Below are 21,116 nucleotides of genomic sequence, written 5' to 3'. Positions count from 1 at the left end.
GGACTGAGAGCCAGGCTCAGAGATGAGAGATTCTGGATTCAACTCTGGCCTCAGACACTTCCTAGCTATGTGTCCCTGGGCAAGTCATTTACTCCCATTGCTTAGCCTTTACTACTCCTCTGCCTTGGAACCTATGCACAGTATTGAGTCTAAGACAGAAGACAAGAGTTTTTTGTTTGTTTGTTTATTTTTAAGAACTGACTAAGGACTTGTTGCTATTCATCCTTCATTTTCAAAGAGGACCTGTGACACTGAAGGATGATATCTTGACTTGCTTGTGAATTGGATTTAAGTGAGGCAGATTTGCACAAAACTGTCAGCCTCACTCTCTGTCCCAAAGCTGTCAAAGTCCAGTGGTAAATCAAAAGTCAGGATGATTGGCAATGGCCCAGGATGTAGTCTATGACCCTGGCATCTTCAGTGTCTGACTAAGCTCTAAGTGTTCCACATCTCTCGCTTTAGCTGCCTTCATGGCTGTTGGGACAAGATGTTCTCAACCACCCATTGCATCAGAGGAAGTCTGCATGCTTGGGGTATGCAAAGTTTGAGACTTTCCAGTTATCCTCAACCTGGTTTAGTCCATCTACTGAGACAAGTTTTACTGGGTTATGGCTGCTGCAATGCTACATCTTCTTTGAACCACAGGGAAGAGTTGGGTAATAGGCAGACACCAAAGGATGGTGTCTTGGCCAGCCCTCACATCAGAGATGCTAGTCTTCCTTGTTCACCCCACATACTCCACAGCTTACTATGTGCCAGACACTTTGTTAAGTCCCAAGAGTACAAAGAAAGGTATGGTCTCTGCCTTTAAGGACCACACATTCTAATGGAGGAAGACCACATGCAAACATCTCTGTACCTAAAATATATATGCAGGATAAAGGAGAGAGAGTCTCAGAGGGATGGTACTGGCAGTATCAGGGACCAGGAAAGGTCTCCTGAAAACAATGAAATTAGGACTGAATCTAGAAGAAAGACAGGGTTGGGGGCAGCTGGGTAGCTCAATGGATTGAGAGCCAGGCCTAGAGATGGGAGATCCTTGGTTCAAATCTGGCCTCAGACACTTCCCAGCTGTGTGACCTTGGGCAAGTCACTTGACCTCTATTGCCTACCCTTACCACTCTTCTGCCTTGGAGCCAATACACAGTATCGACTCCAAGACGGAAGGTAAGGGTTTTAAAAAAAAGAAAAGAAAGACAGGGAAGCCAGGTGGCAGAAGTAAAGAGGAGGAACATCCTAGGCTTGGGAGACAGGCAGTGACAAGATCTGGAGGTGGGAAATAGTATTTGTATGCAAAGAGCAACAAGAGCATCAGTATTCAAAGAGGGTAAAATTTCAAAGTGGTGGTATAAATTGAAAAGATTGTATACAACTACGTGTGGAAGGTGAGGCCCACCAGAGGAAGGATTGTTTGATTCCAGCAACCCAAAAGCCTTTCATTGTTTGGGGAATTAGAAAACGGGTAGGTACACTTGAAGGAGGAAGACAGGATATTGGTGTTAGAAAGAACAATAAAGCCATACAAACCATTTGAAGTGATGCATGCATTTAGGCTTTAGTGCTATCTTCCAGTAACCCTTGTGTGGGATCCAGGGTTGAGATATTATTTTCAGAGTCTGAACCCTTTGAGAGTTTTAGAAACCTGTGGGAAATCTCTTTGGTTTCTGACTCAGTGACTATGTGCCTTGTCCTATATTTTGGAATAATATCAGGAAGTAGTGTAAAAGCTTTTAGGTGGGGAGAAGGGGGTAATGACCTCCAACATTTACATTTCCTCTACTCTTTCTTCTCTTTTGGCAGAACCATAATATTGGAATAATAATGGCATGCCCAAATAAGAGAGAGCCTTCTATTTCTTTGTCAGGAATGGTACTGTTAGGTATTCTGTGATTTTCTTGAAATACTCTAGGAAGAGTGTTCTGACTTCTATCATAAGAACCAGATCCCCTGGCTAAGTTACCTGATCTGAAGAATTTCTCCACTTGGCAGTTATTTAGCATATCTCTTTCTACCTTCAAAATTCCCCTCTTTTCATTAATTATAGGGTTTTTTTACCTTTTACCTTCTGTCTTAGAATCAAAAGGAATTATCAGTTCCAAGGTCAAAGGGCAGTAAGGGCTAGATAATAGGGGTTAAGTGACTTGCAGTCATACATCATTGTATCTGATGCCAAATTTGAACCAAGAACCTCCCAACTCCAGACCTGGCTCTTTATCCACTAAACCACCTAACTGCCTCACCATAGGGTTTTTAATACCTTGTTAAACCCAAGCTTGCTTGGTCATATCTTTTCAGACAATGATCATGTAAGTGTCTCGCTTCTTTCTCTCCCTTATCTCCTTTGCTATTTAGATATCATCTTTGTTTTTCTTTAGGTCTTTGTTCACTCACATTTTCTATTCTCAACATCTCTATTCTTCATTCTTTCCTTCCCTTCATTCCCTCCCATTTTTCTGTGTTCTTACTTCCTGACTATTCTTAATGACCTAGCTCAATCAAATGCTTTCTTTGAAGTCATCTATAAACATTTTAGTCCAATAACAGCAACAATAATAATTAGCATTTACACAGAGCTTTAAAGTTTACAAAATACTTTATATGTATTATGTTGTTTTATCCTTACAATGACCCTGGAAGGAAGGTGCCCATTTTGCAGGTGAGGAAACTGAGGCAGACAGAGAAAGGATTTGTCCAGAGTCACACCACTAGTCAGTGTCTGAGGCAGGATTAAAACTGAGGTCCTTTTCCCTGACTCAGTCCAGTATTCTATCTTCTGTGCCACCCAGATAGTTCCTCCTCTAACCTTCAAAAACACTAACTAAAACAGAACAATGAAAGTCTTTCTGTTAAAACAGGGTCTTGTATAAGTCACATATTTTTGGATTCTAGTTTCTAATCCATTCTACTATGGACCTACATTTTATGGGTGAGTTCATTTACATTCACAGTTGTAAGAATTTAAATTTAAGTTTTATGCTAAATATGAGAATTTTAAAGTAATATTGTGGTCACCGATTTAAAAATATTACAGCTTAAGTCAAAATAACTTTTAGCAGCTTTATTTACAAAGTGGAAAGAATGAAAGTGAAAAAATGTAGATAAAGAGACAGAAAGTACTGCCTAGCTACAAATACCCTAAGTTTAATACTAATATTCTAGACTGCAAATGTGAATCCCAAAGCGAATCTCACCAGAATCCAAAGTCCTAATTAGGAAGTTGAAATCTGAAGAACTGGGAGACATGGAAGAATCCGCCAAGAACCTTCAGTGCAGGCTAAGACCGCCAAGAATCTCACCATAATTCCTGCTGAAGGGAGTGTCTCACTGAAGTGCCAACAAGCAGAGAGGGTCTACTTACCAAAGAACCAAGGAAGGAATCAATGTCACTTCCTGTCACTACCCCATTTTACGGGAACCAATCCCATTCTTTTAATTTGCCTAGCACTGTCTAAGGCGGGGGGGGGGGGGGAAGGGGGAGTGTACTGAACTTTGGAAGTATGAGCTTACTTTAGTAAGTGACTTGCGAACTCTCTTACTTAATGTCAAGTAGGGGTACTTTATTTTTTATTTTTTTTATTTTTTAACATCAATTTTATTGATTAATAAATAAAAATTTTCCATGGTTACATGATTCATGTCCTTTCCCTCCTCTCTTCCCACTACCCTCCTGTAGCCAATGAGAAATTAAACTGGGTTTTTCATAGGATTTCCATATTATTGGTATTTGCATTAGGGTGATCTTTAGAGTCAAGTATGGGTTCTTTAAGTTCTTGATTTGTTTAGCTAAAAATAGACAAGGGGAGAGTTAATCCTATCTTCACACAGTTATGATTACTAACTGTATTTCTCTCCTTATTTTCTTCTGTTTCTTCTTCTCTCTCTCTTTTCTCCTATTTCTCCTCAAAAATCTGTTTTGAATCTGGCCTCAGACACTTTCTAGCTGTGGGACCCTGGGCAAGTCACTTCATTCCCACTCTTCTCTCTTAGGATTGGTATAAAGACAGAAAGCAAAGGTTAAAAAAATGTCTATTTCACTTCTGATCACTGTCTGCCTTACTTTGTCCTCTCTTTCATCATTCCTCCTTTCTCCTATCCCCTTTCCCTCTTATTAACCTGTTGGGTAAGATAGATTTCTATACTCAGTTGCGTGTGTGTGTGTGTGTGTGTGTGTGTGTGTGTGTGTATTATACTTTCTTCTTTGAATAATTTCCAATGAGACTGAGGTTAAAGCATTGCTTGCCAGCACTCCCCATTTTCCCCTCCAAGTAAAAGTTCTTTCATGCTTATTTTATGTGAGATACTTTCCCCATTCTACCTTTCCCTCCCCCATTCTCCCAGTGTATCCTCCTTTCTCACTCCATTTTTTAGGGGGGAGATAATTTCAACAAAATGGGCTTACAACCATGCCCTTTACCTATGTATCTTGCTTATAATTGCTCTAATAATGAAAAACTTATAAGTAGTTACATGTATTATCTTTCTACATAGGAACATAAACAATAACTTTATCGAATCTTTTATGATTTCTCTTTCATGTTTACATTTTTATGCTTCTATTGAGTTTTGTGTTTGAATAATACATTTTCTATTCAGTTCTGATCTTTTCACCAGAAATTTCTGAAAGTCCTCTATTTCATTAAATATCCATTATTTCTCCTGAAGGATTATACTCAGTTTTGCTGAGTAGGTTATCCTTGGCTGTAACCATAGCTAGACCCATCAAATTCAAAGTAATTAGAAAGATTGCTGCTCCTTCATCTCATGTCCTAGACTGAAAAGAGACTTCAAATTCAGACTCTTAGCATCCTTCGATGCTCTTGCTTCTCCTTGGTAGGCTTTCTAGGCTTTTTCTCCCTTTTCTCTTCTTTAGTGGTTTTCAGATTTACCAAGTAAATCAGCACACTGAGACAGTTGCTGTATTCTATCCCAGGAGAGAGAATAGAAGAACCAGGACAAGGGAGAGTCTGTGTATCTGGAGGTGAAGCTTCTCTTCTTGGTGATCAATCTTACACTGGGAGAACTTGAGACAAGAGATAAATCATGTGGGAGAAAGGGAGCAAAAATGAGGCAGAGAACATGCTGAGGAATAAGGAAGGGGAGTGACCAAGTTGGGGGGAGGGGTCTCTTTTTCCATGACATACAATGGGCATCCTTTATGATGCTGGTGTGAGGGCAGAATTATCCCTTTTGCTTCTGAAATCACCAGGCTATACCAAGTATGTTCCCAGTAAGTAGTTGCTGTGTTCCTAAGTTTATGCTATGACTAGTATATTCAAAGTCATGAAATAGTTAACTCCAGGAGAAGGAAGCAGCAGGGTGTAATGTAAGGTACTCTGAATTTGGACTCAGAAGACCTAGGGGGTTCAAGCACTGCTCATTAATATTAATATGATTTTGAGCAAGTTTGATCTTCTCTGGGTGTTCGTTTACTTATCTGTAAAATGAGAGAATTGGACAAAATGATCTCTCACATCCTTCTCAGACCCCCCTGAGAGGGTCACTATATTTCTGGGAGATCCTCTTCCTATTTCCTCACCCTGTGAGACAATTTCATTTTGGGGTTCCTCCACCTGAAGGGACTCTTGCTGAAGAGGACTAGACAATAGGTAGGGAGAAGGGGAAAAAATGATATAACGGTGGGATGGTTGATGAATGGAGGTGCGAATACTCAAAGACAGTATGACTCTTGTCTCTCCAATCTTATAAAAAGGATATTTTTCTGAAACAAAAAGAATACAGAGCTGATAAAACCAGTGGAAATGCAAATTGGCTACAGCGGAGAGGGGCGGGGGGTTGAAGGGGTGAAGGGGAAAGTAAAAACATGACTTATGTAACCATGGAAAATTTTTCTAAAAATAAAAATTATTAAGAATACAGAGCTGAAAGGGACAGATATCATCAAGTCTAAAACAATTTGAGAAATGAAGCAACTGAGTCCCAGGAAAGGTCTCAGAATGATTAAATGACTTTCCCGAGTCTACATAAATGATATAAAAAGGAGATTTGAATCTAGTTCCTCCAAGTTCAAATCCAGGTACTCCCAGGATGAATTCTGAAAGAATCTCAAAACAAAGGGATGTGGAGGATAAGAAGGCAGAGAGAGGGGGTGGTTTAGCTTCTTTTACCTTGTCATGATGTCCTTCATCTGTCTCTGCCCCTTTCCTGGGTAGGCTCCCTTTGGTGAGTGAGGCCGTAATGGCCCTGGACAGAACCCTCCTGCTCTTCCCCCTACTGGCAATGGTAGTGGTGGGACTGGTCTCATCAGAGTCTGCAGCAGAGAAGTTTCGGCGGCAGCACGTGGACACAAACGGCTTAGACTTCGATGACAATACTTACTGTAACCAGATGATGAAAAGCAGGGGCATGACCAAAGGGAGTTGCAAGGTATTCAATACCTTCATAATGGAGTCCATCTTGAAGATCCAGGCTATATGCTGGAATAAAAAGCTCCCATGCAAGCACAAATTCTTTAACTGCCACATGAGCGGTGAACCTCTGAAAGTCACTGAATGCCAAGTAAAGGGTAACTCCAAGGACTCCCCATGCAAGTATAAGACTAGAAATGACAAGAAATGTGTCATTGTGGCCTGCCATGGGTGGCCCCCTCTGCCTGTGCATCTCGATTCTTCAAAAGGTGATAGTTGCCAGGGACAACCCTCCATCTAATACTTGTCCTTCTCAACTAACCTTCCAACTCCCAGTCCCTGGGTCCATACTCTGTGATTAGATACTGCTCCAAGAGTCACCTCTCCTTTGAGGGCATTTGCTGAGATGCTTAGGGAAAGAGAAACCTTGACATCCATCCCTTCTCTGATGCTACAAGTAAAACATACTTGTTGAGAGCTGACATTTTTGAAGCTAGGTTCATCCTGGACTTATTTATTATTTGATTTGATTTAATTTTCCATGGGACATGAGGATAGGTTCTTTTATCAAATCAGGGGGAGTGTATATGGTGATTTGATTTCAACCCTCAACATCTGACTGGGGAAATCACTTCCTAAGGATGGACAATTTTTTCTTTTTGGTAATTTCCTTAACCCAATGAAATAATGTGGTCATTGAATGTGGGTTATTATACACAGAATGCTAGAGCTAGAGGATAACCTAGAGGCCATTGAATCTGAGTCTCACATTTTATTAATAAGGAAATAGAGGTAGAGTGGGAAAGTGACTTATTGAGGTTCATACAAAGACTATGTGAGAGTCAGGATAGGAACTAAGATCTCTCACTCCAAGTTCAGTGCTCCTTCCACACAAAACATTGGCTGGGACATAAGGGAAAACTAGCATATTTGAAGACAAAAACAATGATGGCACAGTCTCTAGAGCATCTTACTCAACTAGGCATATTTTTGAGTATGTTACTCATTCCATTCTCTTCTCCTGCTCCTCTTCCCAGGGTTACCTGTAAGGTTTCTGACTCAGTGGATATTGTTGCTTTTATTTACTGGCATATTTCCCTAAAGTTACCAAGATTTCTGCCACAAAGAATTCTCTCCAAGGAAATGTCTCAGTTTTGCTCCTTTGGGCCTTTACTCTCTTCTTGGCCTTCCCAATGTATGGCTTATGACCTATTTTCTTCCTTTCTTTTTTTTTAAACCCTTACCTTCTGCCTCAGAATGAATATTAAGTATCAGTTCTCAGCAACAAGGCCATTGGAGTTAAGTAACTTGCCCAGAATCACACACCTAGGAAGTATCTGAGATCACTTTTAAACCCAGGATCTCCTATCTACAGATCTTGGTCTCTATCCACTGAGCCACCCAAGTGCCCTAACCCATTTCATTTCTTAAATTTGTTTGAATGGTTTTAAGGGAATCAGTGTCTGAAAACTTCCCCACAACTTCTCTGGCAGTGACAATGAGTAAAGTGATGACTTCATCCCTGTAATAAGGTTCTACAAAGGTTAGTTATTGTGAAAGGTAGGACAGATAAGCATTTATTAGGCACTTATTCTGTGTCAGAAACTGTAATAAACCCTAGGAATGCAAATGCAAACCAAAAAAATTCCTATCATAAAGGAGTTTACATTATACAGAGGAAGACAACGGATGAAAGCAAGCTGAAAATTGAGTGGGGAGGGCAAGGTGTGGCACAGACGGTATCCAGTCGAAAGGCATGATTTTGAAGTTCATAAAATCAGGAACAGGGCAAAGAGAGGAATGCAGGCACTATAGCTTGGGCCCCTTCACAAAGTGGATGCGTCTGGAGGATATGTTGTCCTTGCAATGAAGAGATCCTAAAAGGAGAGCGTTTTCCCTTGTGAAAGTGGGAAACATCAGGAAGAGAGTAAAGAGGCATCTCAGGGATCCCAGACAGGAGATCCATTAAAGATCTACCAAGCTAAGAAGAGAGAATCCTTTGTGAAATACCGGTGAGCAAATGAATCACTGTCCATCAACACATAGTTTACAGGAGCAAATGGAGAAGACTTCTTTTGTTCTTTAGGAGCAAACGTAAAAATCTGTAATTTGTAATTAATAAATACTGAAATGATCCATGTGTAATGGGTATTTTAAAGAATGTGGTATTAAAAATAAATATTTAACTACATAAAAGGTAAGAAATATCATAGGTAAGATAATATAGAGTAACTAAGAAACTAAGATAAAAGTAAAAATAATTGATGATGTAGAGAAATATTGTAGTGAATGGATAAAAACATAACATCCAAAATTTTTAAGGAACAAAGGATTTATTCATTATTTAATGAATAAGCATTCAAAAGTTTTAAATAACACATTTATAAAAGAGGAAATAAATTAGAAAGTCATTTGAAGAAATGTTCAGCCAGGCTAATGATCAAGCAATTACAAATGAAAATAACTGAACTACCACTTTATGGCTATTTAATTGTTCTATTTTGGCACATGAGCTGCCAAAGCCGATTATCAACCATCAACTAAACAAAAATTGTAAAACCTACTAGTGGGAAGGTTATGGAGAAACAATTATACTCATACATTGCTGATAAAATTGTAAATTGGTGGCTTATAGGCTGGTGGGTTGAAAGAGGTATAAAAGTAAGCATATCTTTAGACTTAACTCTACTAATGTAAATATCATAAAGAGGAGATCAAAGATTTAGAGACTATTGAAGTAGTTCTATGTTCTATACTAAGGTAAACTATATCCCAAGTGAGTTACTATTAAATTGTCCTTGAGTTCTGACTGCATGAGAAAACTATAAACATAACTAACCATTATAATATATGTGATATATAATGCATCATATATAATATAATATAAAAGGATTTTGTATGTAAATTCTTTTGTAAACTATAGAGCATTATGCAAATGTAAGTTATAATTATCTGCAGTATGGTGTTCTTTTCTTTGGCATTATATCTGTGATCCCATCAGGTTAGGAAGCTCTGTCCTGTGACATCCTTGAGTGTATGTTTCCTGTTACTTATGGCTTACTGACAACCCTCATCTTTTCCTTTTCCTCACCCACGTTCCATTCAGGAGCCCTGTGTCTACTTCCTTCTTTCATATAATGTTTAACCATCCTTCAACACTTTCCCTCATGAAAACAAGGGAAATTCTGATAATATCTTTTATTTGTTCATTTACTAGCTAATCATAATTGAATGTGGAAATTAGAGTTATGTTTTTTAATTTCATGACACATATCTGGTTGGTTTCAAATAGGATTTCCTATATGCTATCTCAGCTAGAATTTGCTTTTTTAGTCTTCTCTATAATTGGGAAATGAAAGCTATGGCCCCAGCCAAAGGAATTTCAGATATTGGATAACATGACAGGGAAGGGAGAGATGTTTAAGGAATAGAGAACTTGAAATCACACAATTGATGAAAAGCTATGCTAAATCCAACTCATGTTCTCTCTTTGTCTTCAATTATATATGTATATATACACACATATTTAGAACACTGGACATAATTTTAGTTAGTATTTAATATTTTCATGATGCTTTTTCTAATATCCTAAAATAAATCAAGGTGAAGTTAGAAGAAAATGCTTAAGACTTTAATTCAATAAGAGGCATATATTAAGTACTTAAATATATACCAAGTCTTCAGAATAGTCGTGGAAGAAACAGAACAAAAATAATGATGTTAACTTTTCTTAGGGACCTTCCATTCTATTGAGGGCACAATAATACTTGGGGGAATCAGAAAAGTGGTTGTGCAAGAAGCAGTACTTGAATTGAGCTGTGATGGGAGCTAGTGATTCCAAGAGTTATATGTGAAAAGTGAGAGCATTCCAGGGATAGGGAAAAACTTGTGCAAAAATTCAGAAATGGGAGCTGGCATGGCATGAACTAGGATGTGGGGAATAATTTGGCTTCTACCCCTTTTTTTAAAACCCTGTCCATCTTAAATCCATAATTTTATCCCTCTGATTAGTTCTAATCAATATTATCTAGATTAATATGATTCCATAGGGATAGTGATTGGTTACTTATTATTAACAAACAATAATCAGAAGCAGGTAGTTATATAGGTCATGGTTGAATAGGTTCTAAAAATAAGTCTTTTGTCTCATAAACTTTATGTTAAACTTAAATTTATCAGCATAGTTTGAAGGGTGCCTCCACTCAGATATCACAAGCTTCAGTGAATTGCCTCTTATATTATATATATAATATATAATATATATATATATATATATATTAAGAGCCCCTCTACTCTGTGTCACATCCTCTTCATGACTCATCCCAGGTAGGCTTGGACAAGAGGCTTGTCCTGATTCTGAATTATTTCAGTTTCGAGCCTATTTATTAGGGTGCCTAGGGCTTGTTGCTGAGAGTGGATGTCTTGAGGATGAGATATAAATGGGCTGGTTGTCTTGAGGATGAAGGCTAGATAGTCTGGTTACTATGAGGATGGGTTATAAATGGGCTGGTTGCTTTATGTCCACCTTATTGTTTGAAAGCAACCTGACTAAAGGGTGTACCAAGAGTTTAGGGTCCTCCAATGAGATAATGCTCTTTTGCCTGTACTAATCTGGCATATAAAGACAGAACTGGGCACTGAAAACTGACCATGTATTAGGGCACAAAGATGTTACAAATAAACGTAAAAAAGCCCACATAGTAAATACATCATTTACAAACCACAATGCAATATAAAGTAGAATCATTTTAGGGAACACAAACAAAAGATAATAGACCCAAATAAAAACTGAATAATGAAATTCTAAATGTGGAGTGGGTCAAAGAAAACAATCATAGAAACTAAACATGTTATTGAAACAACAGCTTCAGTAAAGTTGTGCATGCACCTCAAGATAATCCCACAAAATCAATAGTATTTCTATGTACTAATAAAAAAAATCTAAAGGGGCAATGGGGAAAGAGCAATACCAGTCAAAATAACCATAGACTGCATAAAATATTTGGTGATCAAATCCTAAAGTGACATCACAATAAATCTATGATAATAAGAAACTGAGGCACAAAAGGACTGAGCTTATCTATTTATTTGTAAGGACTATGGTTCCCAGTAATAGTGGTTATTCAGTAATCAAAGACTCTTGACACAATCGGAATAGATTTTTTATATAGCTTAGTGCAGTGGTTCCCAAACTTTTTTGGTCTACCACCCCCTTTCCAGAAAAAATATTACTTAGCCCCCTGGAAATTAATTTTTTTTAAATTTTAATAGCAATTAATAGGAAAGATAAATGCACCTGTGGCCATCACCGCTCCCCTGGATCGCTGCAGTACCCACCAGGGGGTGGTAGTGCCCACTTTGGGAATCGCTGGTGATTATATAAGGTACAGAAACACTCCAGAACTAGGATTGTGATTAGTTATCAATTATGATATCTGGCCACCTGACTATGCGTCTTAATACATCCTGGTGACTGGAAAACCCAACTTGGATCTACGTCCTCTTGTAAGAACCAACTCCACAGTGTTCTTCCAGACAAGGGACTTTCCAAAGTTCATAGTGTGATGGAGGGGGGCATAGAATTACTCTTCTCCCTGGAACATTCTTCAGAATATCTCTTTTCTATTGCTCCCTGAATCCAGCCCTAGGAATACATCTTGTGACCAGATCGAATCACCCTTCATGCATCTTTCTTATCTTGCATCTTATTTTGCACACTTATTGAAGACTGGCTTTAGATCTGCATGATAATGCCCTGAGTCTCAAAGCTTAGAGTTTGGTTACAAAGATCAAGTTTGATTATATTAATTATTATTATGATGAACAAACTCTTAAGTATAAATCAATAATCAGTAACCAATAATCAGTTTTACAATGCCCAATATACTTATATAGATTCAGTTGCAAAGTGATTCTTTTTTTAAAAAATCATTTATTTATTTAATTAATTTAGAATATTTTTCCATGTTTATATATTTCATGTTCTTTCCCTCCCCTCCTCACACTCACCTCCTATAGCCAATGAGCAATTCCACTGGGTTTTACATGAATCATTGATTAAGATCTATTTCCATATTATTTATATTGCAAAATGATTCTTAAAGATATAAAGAGCACTTAAATAGCTGGAGTTCATGGTCACAGCTGGGCCAGGCCAATGTAATAAAAATGGCAATACTGCCTAAATTAATTTATATTTTTAGTGCTTTACCAATCAATCTACCAAAGGGATATTTTGCAAAACTCTGTAGGAACAAAAGATATAGAATATCAAGGACAATAATAAAAAAGGATAGATGAAAGAGGTAATATCACTTCCAGACTGAGACCATATTATAATGTAGCAGTGCTCAGAACCATTTGGTACTGATTAAAAAACAGAGAAGCATATTAAACTAACAGATTAGATGACTAGTACTGTATTCAATAAACTAGAAAACACACATTAGTTAGGCAAGAACTCTCTACTTTACAAGAACTACAGAGAAAAAATGGAAAGCAGTAGCCAGAAATCAGTCTTAGACCATATCCTATAATACATTCACAGTAGATATGTGGTTCAGTGGATAGAGTGCCAGACCTGGAGTTGGAAGGATCTGGGTTCCAATCTGACTTTAGACATCTCCTAGCGGGCTAACACTAGGCAAGCCACTTTACTCACATTGCCTAGTCCTTGCTCTTTTGCCTTAGAACTGATACTTGTATCAATTCTAAGATGGAAGGTAAGGATTAAAAAAAAATAGAAATGCCACCTTAATATTAAATATTATGCCATAAAAATGAGAAAAGAAACATATATATCTTAAAGTGATAAGTATGAGATATACTTTTTAAAAAATCCTTACTTTCCATCTTTGAATCAATACTGCCCCCATAAGATTTGTTCTTAACCAAAACAGGATAGAGGCAATTGCCAAAGATGAGATAACTTTAATGACAGGAAACTGAAAAGCTGACTAAAAAAATTAATGAAATCAAGATAATAAGTTAAGTGATCTAATAGGAAACATTTGCATAGAATTTATCAGATAAGGACTTGTATCTGAGATATATCACCAGCTAAGTTATAATACATACATAAACATCTATAATACACACATTAGGCAGGTTAAGTGGCACAGAGAATAGAGTACTGTTTCTAGAGTTAGGAAGAACTGAGTTCAAATCCAGTTTCACATACTAACTATCTGACTCTAGGCAAGTCACTTAGATTTTGTTGGCCTCAATTGCCTAAGCTGTAAAATGAGTACAATAATAGCAACCTACCTCTCAAGGCTGTTGTCAGGATAAAAAGAGATATTTCTAAAATGCTTTTTAGGGCTCTGTAAATACTAACTATAATTATTATGTTAATAAATGCATATGTGTATATAATACAGATACATATATGTATATATAATACTTCTATGTAAAAGACCAAAAGCTGTTCCTTAATAGATAAGTGGTCAAAAGATATGAACCAAGAGTTCTCAAAAAGAATTGCAGTCTATTAGCAGCTATGTGAAAGAATGCTCCAATAATAAATATTAATATAATAAGAACATTAATAATAAGGTATAGAATAAGAATACTAATAATAAGAAAAATGCACACCAAAACAACCATGAGATTTCACCTCATACCAGGAAAATTGGCAAAGATGACAAAAGATGCAAAATTGCAAACTCCTAGTTTCTCATCAATGTTGGATGGGATGTGGGAAGATAGAAACACTAGTGTATTGTTGGTGAAGCTGTAAATCAGTACAATCATTTAGGAAATCAACTTGGAATCAGGCAAATAAAATGATTAATGCCATATGCTCTGACCCAGAGATTCCATTCCTATGCATATACCTCCAAGGAAGTTATTAAGAAAAAAAAGTATCCACATACATCCAAATATTTATAATAGTAGTTTTCTTGGTATCAAAGAACTAGAAACAAAGTAGAGATTCATAGATTGGGGAAAGACTAAACAAATTGTGGTACATGAATGTAATAGAATATTACTGTGTTGTAAAAAATGAAGAATATGATGAATATGGAGATACAGAGATAGTCATATGTGATCTGATGCAGACTGAAGTAAGAAGAATCAAGAAAGCAATATACTTATTTTTGTTGTTGTTCAGTCATTTAAGGTTTTTCTCTTAGTGATTATTTATTTATTTTGGGGGGGGGGGGTGAGGAACCTGGAGTGGTTTGCCATTTCCTTCTCCAGTCCTAATTACTAAAACAATGTAAATAAAAAAAAAAATCACCGCCAAATCAAAAGTAAATATTGCAAAATTGCAAAGAATAAAAAGAGATGAGAAGATACTCACACCTCACTCTTATAAAGGTAAGAGAGCCATGAGTGTGTAACATTTAATAATTTCAAATTTTAAAAATTGTTGATTGGCTTTGTTTTTCTGAATTTAACTTTATTCTATTGTTTCAACTGGTACATTTTTTAAAAAGTTATATGAAAAGTACCCTCATCCTCCATGACCCCTCCTGAGTCAAAATTTATTGGATGGTGAAGACATATGGCTGAGATTCTTTGTTTTCAGTTCCCAATGTCATTAATATATCCCCTGTACCAGTCTCCCCCAATTATCCAAATTCTCTTATATGCTTTTCTCTTTCTTCTTCTCCCTGATGCTTCCTCCTCTCTGTGAAGTTCTCTTCTGCCAGGCTTTCTGTGCAGCTGGAGTCTTCTCTCCTCCCTTGCTTATTCCTAAGAAAGAACTGGCCACAAGTGCAATAAAATAATTTTCTGTCAGAAGAATTTCTCCACTTAGCAGTTGTTGAACATTTCTTTCTCCATATCCAAAATTCCTCTCTCCACACTTCATTTTCTGTAGATTTTTAAAACCCTCGCTTTCTGTCCAAGAATAAATATTAAGTATCAGTTCCAAAGACAGAAGAGCTATAATGGCTAGGCAATTAGAATTGCCCCAAAGTGACTTGCCCAGGGTCACACAACTAGGAAGCATCTGAGACCAAATTTGAACCCAGGCCCTCCCAACTTCAGGCCTGGCACTCTATCCATTATGCCATCTAGCTGTCTCTAGTATAAGGATTCTTAACCTGGGGTTAGTGAATTTTTAAAAATATATTTTGATAAATTTATGTCAATATAATTGGAAGTTCTTGTCTTATATATTTAATTTTAAGCATTTAAAAATATCATTATAAGAGATGATCCATAGGTTTCATGAGATTTCTAAAGGGGTTCACCCCCACAAAAAATGTCTGAGAAACCCAACCAAGGATAAAAGGAATTAGTGTGAAAAGAAAAATCTTTTCTACATTTTTCAGCATTCAATAATTTCCTCAACCTAGCACTCTCTTGATACAATCTTAGGGAGGCTGTCTGTTTAAGTGACCAGACTGGTTTGGATAGTAGACCCTTCTGCTCTTTTAGCTACTCATTTCATGCCCTTTCTTACAGCCAGATGAGATTTCCACGAGATGAGCAGGTGGAGACAGCAGCCCTGGGTTGGGTGCCCTGAACCTTAGTTCTCACTAGGATTATACAAAAGAGTCTAGCAGCTAAAATAGGTCAAGAGCAAGGAGCCTGGTCATTCTGAGACAAAATGGGTTCAAAGAAAGAATCAGTACAGAACTGGCAATAGAGGATATCTAAAACATCATGTTCTTTCTCAGCAAAAGGTCATGGTAAACTTGCTGAGCAGCTCCAGTTAAGAAGCCAAAACATCTTTTGAGTTAGAACCCTGGCAGATGACTCAAAGGAAGAAAAAGGGAAATCATGAGATCATAAACCCACAAACCCCTTATTGTACAGGGTCCTTCAGGGATCATCTCCTATCCGACTCTGAATATAGCAGTCCCTCCCTCAGCCCAAATGGAAGGGAGAAAGCTCAACTTACTATATATTATGTATATGATATATTATTATAGTGTTTGATATTATGGTAAATAATTAGCTTAAATCAGGAATAAAGAAATTCACAAGAACAAATCACAAGCCTCCTAACTCCTTCACCTGTAACTAAGTTGTCCATATGAGAGACAGTGCCATATGGTAGAAATGGTACCATCTCTGGAGTCAGAAGACCTGAGTTTAAATATCCCCTCTGATGCTTATTGTCTATGTGACCTGGAACAAGACACTCGCCTTCTCCCATTCTCACTGTCCTCATCTGTAAGATAAACAAGATTGGACTAACTATCCTCTCAGGTGTAAAGGAAACCTTGCACAGAAGGGGCTTTTGGGATGTTGCAGAGAGAAAGAGAGCTTGAATGACAGGAGAGGCAGTTGGAAAGAAATGGTAACAGGGGAGTTGTTCCTGGACCCTGCAATGGATGGAGCTCATTCCTGACCTCAGGATTTGAATCCTTGAATACCTGAGGATTTTCCAACCTTTTCCTTGTACCTAAAAACCTGAGAATTGTACCTGCTCTCCTGGACAACATATTTAAGAGGGCTGGCTGAACATTTTACAGTGGTTTGAGGGGCTTTGCCCAGAAAGCACGCTGAGCCAGTCCTGAAGAAGAATTTTCTCTCTGAACCAGTTATATAAAGACATTTACAGTCTGCAATTTCTAGATTAGGTTAGCAGCATAGGAAGGAAGAAGGATTCAAGAACGTTTCCTGGCTGGAGCCTTTTGGCTTTTTGGCTTAGGCCAAAAGAGACTCCATACCACCCTGTGTTCAGACTAGGGCACTCCTGTTCCCTCTCTCCGAAGACCTTTTCCTGAACTTGTTTATTAAACCAGTCTTTTAGTTGAAAAATGTAACTTAGTCAGAGGGAAAAGGGCTTGAAGGGGAAGGGTTTTTTTAAGGGGAAGGGCTCTCTTTAACCTCAAGCTAAATCAAGTCTTGGGGTGTCCAAAATTGCTCTTCCCCTAGCAGGGGTAGGCCAGGACGGACATCTGGGAAAGTCAGGCAAAAAAAAAAAAAAGCCAAATCCTGTTTCACTCAGTATCTTATCCTGGTACTGACTCCTGCTTGCCCCTTTACATCCACCATATCCTACACTGTCAGAGTGCTGCCCCTGTCTCTCTATCGGGAAGGAAGGGGTTTCCCCTTTAGGTCAGCTAGTCAATCCATCTTGACTAGGGCCAAACCACATCTACTAGGGGACCTTCCTTTCAGTCCTTTTAATACTTCTCTCTCTCCATTAGAGATCCAATTTGGGAGAGAGGGCAGCCATCAGCACTCTGCCTAGACAGGAAGGGAGTTTCCCTCAAGGGGTTTGTTCATTTACTCACACCAACGAACTTACAAACACATCAACACCAGGGATTCCCCCTTTTATCCTTTTAACACAGGTCTCTTTTGGCTCTTCATCCACGAATCTATGACCCTTGGTCACAATATACAATGAGAGCTCTAGTTCTCATCTCCTCAAAGAAAGTAATTAAAAAATAAAAAAGCAGAATGGACATAAGAAACAGTGTTAGCATCTTCACCTGGGACCAGGTATGTTTTATTGAGAATAGCAGTGAAGAGATGTAACATCTGGGAGTCTCGTATTTTCCCTTGAACATACACACACATAAAACATATCCCCAAAGTGGAAGGGCTACTTGGAGCGGTACCCATTCAGTCTGATCCTAGGCGATGAGTTTAAGGAAAGGCATGCAAGGGGAGAGGGAAAAGGGAAGGCACTATTTCAGGCACTTGGTCAGGGAGGAGGAAGCAGTGAAGGCAATAAGGTGGCATCTAGTGGCATAGAGGGATTGGTTCCCTTTGCCTTGGGGTCAGACCCCATCCTATACAAAAGCATCAAAGTGCACAGGCACATAGGATTTTCCCTCACAGGCCACAATGATTTGTTTACTGATATCAGAACCCCGATACTGGCAGTTGGGGTATTTGGAGGCTCCAGTCTGGCGGCAGTGGGTGAGGGACATAGGCTGGCTACTCTGGTGGCAGTTGGGCTGCCCATTCTTGCAGGTGATGTTAGTCTCCTGGCAGACGGCATCGACTATTTCCTTAGGCTCGTGTATGAAGGTATTGACTGGTTTGCATCTCCCTTTGGTCATGTTCCGGGCTTTCATCATGAGGTTGCAGTATTTCGTGTCATTGGAAGTCGAATTCCTTGGATCCATGTGCTGCCGCTGAAACTTCTTTGCCGCAGACTCTTTGCCGGTCGATTGGTGGACCAGCTCTGCTACGAACAACCCCAGAAGGAGGAACATGATGTGGGAGCCCTTCAGAGCCATGGTGGGAGCCCCTCACAGTCTCTCACTGCCAAGGAGAGAGGAGGAAAAGATAAGGAAGCATTTTCACCTTGGAATAAAAATCCTGGCTCCACACCAACTGTCCATTGGCTCTATCCTAACCTTCGTTTCCCTAAAGGAGAACAGCCTCTCAGGCTAGTAAGAGAGGAAGGTCACTTTCCTTGGATGAGATGGATATCTAAGAGGGTCTCTGGCTCCAATAGTCAGTCAGTGATGAGTCCCATTGCTTGAAAGACAACCTCTATCATTCTCCTTTCTTCCCTCGCTCTCTAACTTATTTCGTTGACCCTGGTAAATTGCTCCCCATCATGATTCCTTGGGAGAGAGGGGCCAAATTTAATAAATATATGCACACCCATATATTATACATACTACATACACTTATGTATATAATGTGTATGTGTGTGTATTTAGCAAGAATAAGTTTATACCTATAAAAGGGAATTCTTGGTTCTCTTTGAGTTCATACTTGTGAAATTCCCTTTTACAACCCTAGGACAAAGATTAGCAAAATGAAGGAGCTGGACTGGATGAACTCTAAAGACCCCTCCAGCTCTATGATCCTATGATTGTATATGTGAATCAATGATTGATCCTATGATCAGTGAGTGAATGAGTGAATGTGTGTGTATCAGAGGAAGAAGATAATCCCTTTGTACAATCTAAGAGTCTCTTTCAGGGAGGAAATACCCCTATCAATTTGGGTCAGCATCTGCCCTGCAGCTTCCTTGGTCACAGAGAGGTTAAATTACTTTCTTAGCACCCTACAGCCAGTTTGTGTCAAAGGTAAAACTTGAAACCAGGTCTTCCTGACTCCTAAGCTAGCTCTCTCTCCAGTGCTTGATGCTATTTCTTTTTTTTTTTTTTTTTTTTTTTTTTTTTTTTTTTTTTTACATGCACATTTACTACAGGTCAAATCATTGCATCAGACTTGCAGCAGTTAAATGCCATGAATGGGTCTGGCATATCCCAATTATTCTATACCACTGAGACTAGACCTGGTCACCAATAATATGAATTGATTCCACTACATTCCAAGAAAGATTCATCCTCTCTAAACCTCATTGCTCCCCTTCCCCACTCCTGAAGGTGAAATCTGCTTTCAATAAACTGTTCCCTTTTCTTCTTCCTCTCCCTTCTGGGCAGGATTAGGTTTCCTGTTCAGACCTCTCCTAGTATACCCCATCCCTGATATTCCTTACTTCTGGGTCTTTGGAGGCTAACCCTTTGCAAATATCCAGTGCTCTACTTACCTTTGATTTCTGTCAGGTCTCTGGGTTGAAATGAATATTTGTCCCAGTTCACTTCCCTCTCCCCATCCAAGGCAGTTCTTATATAAGTTGGAAAAAAGGGGCTGGCCCCCTGGGAAGAAGGAGAGGGAGGAGCATGGCAAGCCCAGGTCCAGGGAGGAGCTAACAGAACCTTTCTCATTATTTCAGTCTTGACAGATGAGTCCCTTCATAGAATTCAGACCCTGAAGTTTATAGGAAAGGAGAGACACTTTTTTACTAGCAAAGTCTAAGAATTTCACCTACACTGATTAGCTACTTGCTCTGTTTGGCTTTTAGAATTCACAATGTCTCTTGTGATTAGGGATTGTTCCTCTGGATCAGGAGAGCTAAATAAATAGAAAATATGATCTGATATCATAAAGGGAAACTCTATTTCTCTCTTTTTTGTGACTTCTGTAGTCAGGATCTAAATGCTATTCTTTGGGGGTGTTTGTCTAATCTGGTCTTCTGGAAGGTGTTTTTGGTTTATTTTTTTGTGGCAAGTATTTCAGTTGTTTATTATTATTATCATTTACTTTCTCTTTAAAAAGTTTTATCAATGTTATTTATTAATTTATTTTTGCCATAATCATTTCCCAGTAAAGGTATTTGAGAAACATAAAGGATCAGAGATTTAGAGAGAGCAGGGATCTTTGAGTTCACTTAGTCTAACACATTTTGTAATTGAGGAAGCTGAAACTCAGAGAGATTAACTGACTTGCTAAAGCCCTCCCCTCTGCTCTCCTCAAGTAGTAAATGGCAGAGTTTGTATTTGAACCCATACCTTCTGATTTCAAATCCTTCACTCTTTCTTCTATATATCCATTTGTCTGTAGCTGGTAGTTATGTGAGCAGATGGAACAAAGACCCTCCTTTTGTAGGGACTTGCCCCATTCATCCCTCAGAAGATTTCTAGTGAGCATGACCTGTTTTCTCATGCCAGCAGCCAACTGTTTTGTAGTTTGAATAACACAACACTGCTTCAAAACATTCATTCTGTCTTTGGTTTAGATATACTTCCGCTAATACAGATGACAGTCATGTCATACCTTAACAGTCAATTGCATGAGTTGCTCTGGTTAAAAACATACAAAAGCAGACCTTTAGGCTGTCCCTAGGACCAAATGCTTAGATGTTACTTCTTGAGGAGGATGGAATTTAAGAGAGAGAGGAAAATAGACAGGAATAAATGGAGTTCAGAAGAAAATAAACAGCACCCTATCTTTCCCCTAAGCCAGGTCTCCTGTCCAATTTAACTCACCTCCTAGTGATGACCTCCCAGAATTTAGCTAAGATGGGTTTCA

The 21,116-nt window shown here is 38.5% G+C and overlaps 2 protein-coding genes across 2 annotated transcripts; one reads left to right on the top strand and one right to left on the bottom strand.

The window, feature by feature from the left end:
* The first annotated feature begins 6,195 nt into the window (after positions 1 to 6,195).
* LOC123234130 (ribonuclease pancreatic-like) lies at positions 6,196 to 6,666 on the top strand. The gene has a single exon (XM_044660074.1). It carries the CDS (start codon positions 6,196 to 6,198, stop codon positions 6,664 to 6,666), a length of 471 nt encoding a protein of 156 aa, XP_044516009.1.
* An 11,083-nt stretch (positions 6,667 to 17,749) lies between these two features.
* Positions 17,750 to 19,835, bottom strand: LOC123236052 (ribonuclease pancreatic-like). The gene is made up of 2 exons (XM_044662311.1): positions 19,795 to 19,835; positions 17,750 to 18,548 (listed from the first exon to the last, which is right to left on the bottom strand). The coding sequence occupies exon 2, from the start codon at positions 18,521 to 18,523 to the stop codon at positions 18,071 to 18,073; it is 453 nt and encodes a 150-aa protein (XP_044518246.1). The 5' UTR covers positions 18,524 to 18,548; positions 19,795 to 19,835; the 3' UTR covers positions 17,750 to 18,070.
* Positions 19,836 to 21,116: the final 1,281 nt, after the last annotated feature.

Source organism: Gracilinanus agilis, chromosome 2, assembly GCF_016433145.1.
Source record: "Gracilinanus agilis isolate LMUSP501 chromosome 2, AgileGrace, whole genome shotgun sequence".
Classification (NCBI taxonomy): Eukaryota; Metazoa; Chordata; class Mammalia; order Didelphimorphia; family Didelphidae; genus Gracilinanus; species Gracilinanus agilis.
The sequence above is the reverse complement of the archived record's forward strand: the minus strand, read 5'-3'. Positions and strand labels throughout refer to the sequence as shown.

What these genes read in the sequence shown, in the direction of transcription:
- LOC123236052 (XM_044662311.1), bottom strand. Translation starts at nt 18,523, where the DNA reads ATGGCTCTGAAGGGCTCCCACATCATGTTCCTCCTTCTGGGGTTGTTC.
- LOC123234130 (XM_044660074.1), top strand. Translation starts at nt 6,196, where the DNA reads ATGGCCCTGGACAGAACCCTCCTGCTCTTCCCCCTACTGGCAATGGTA.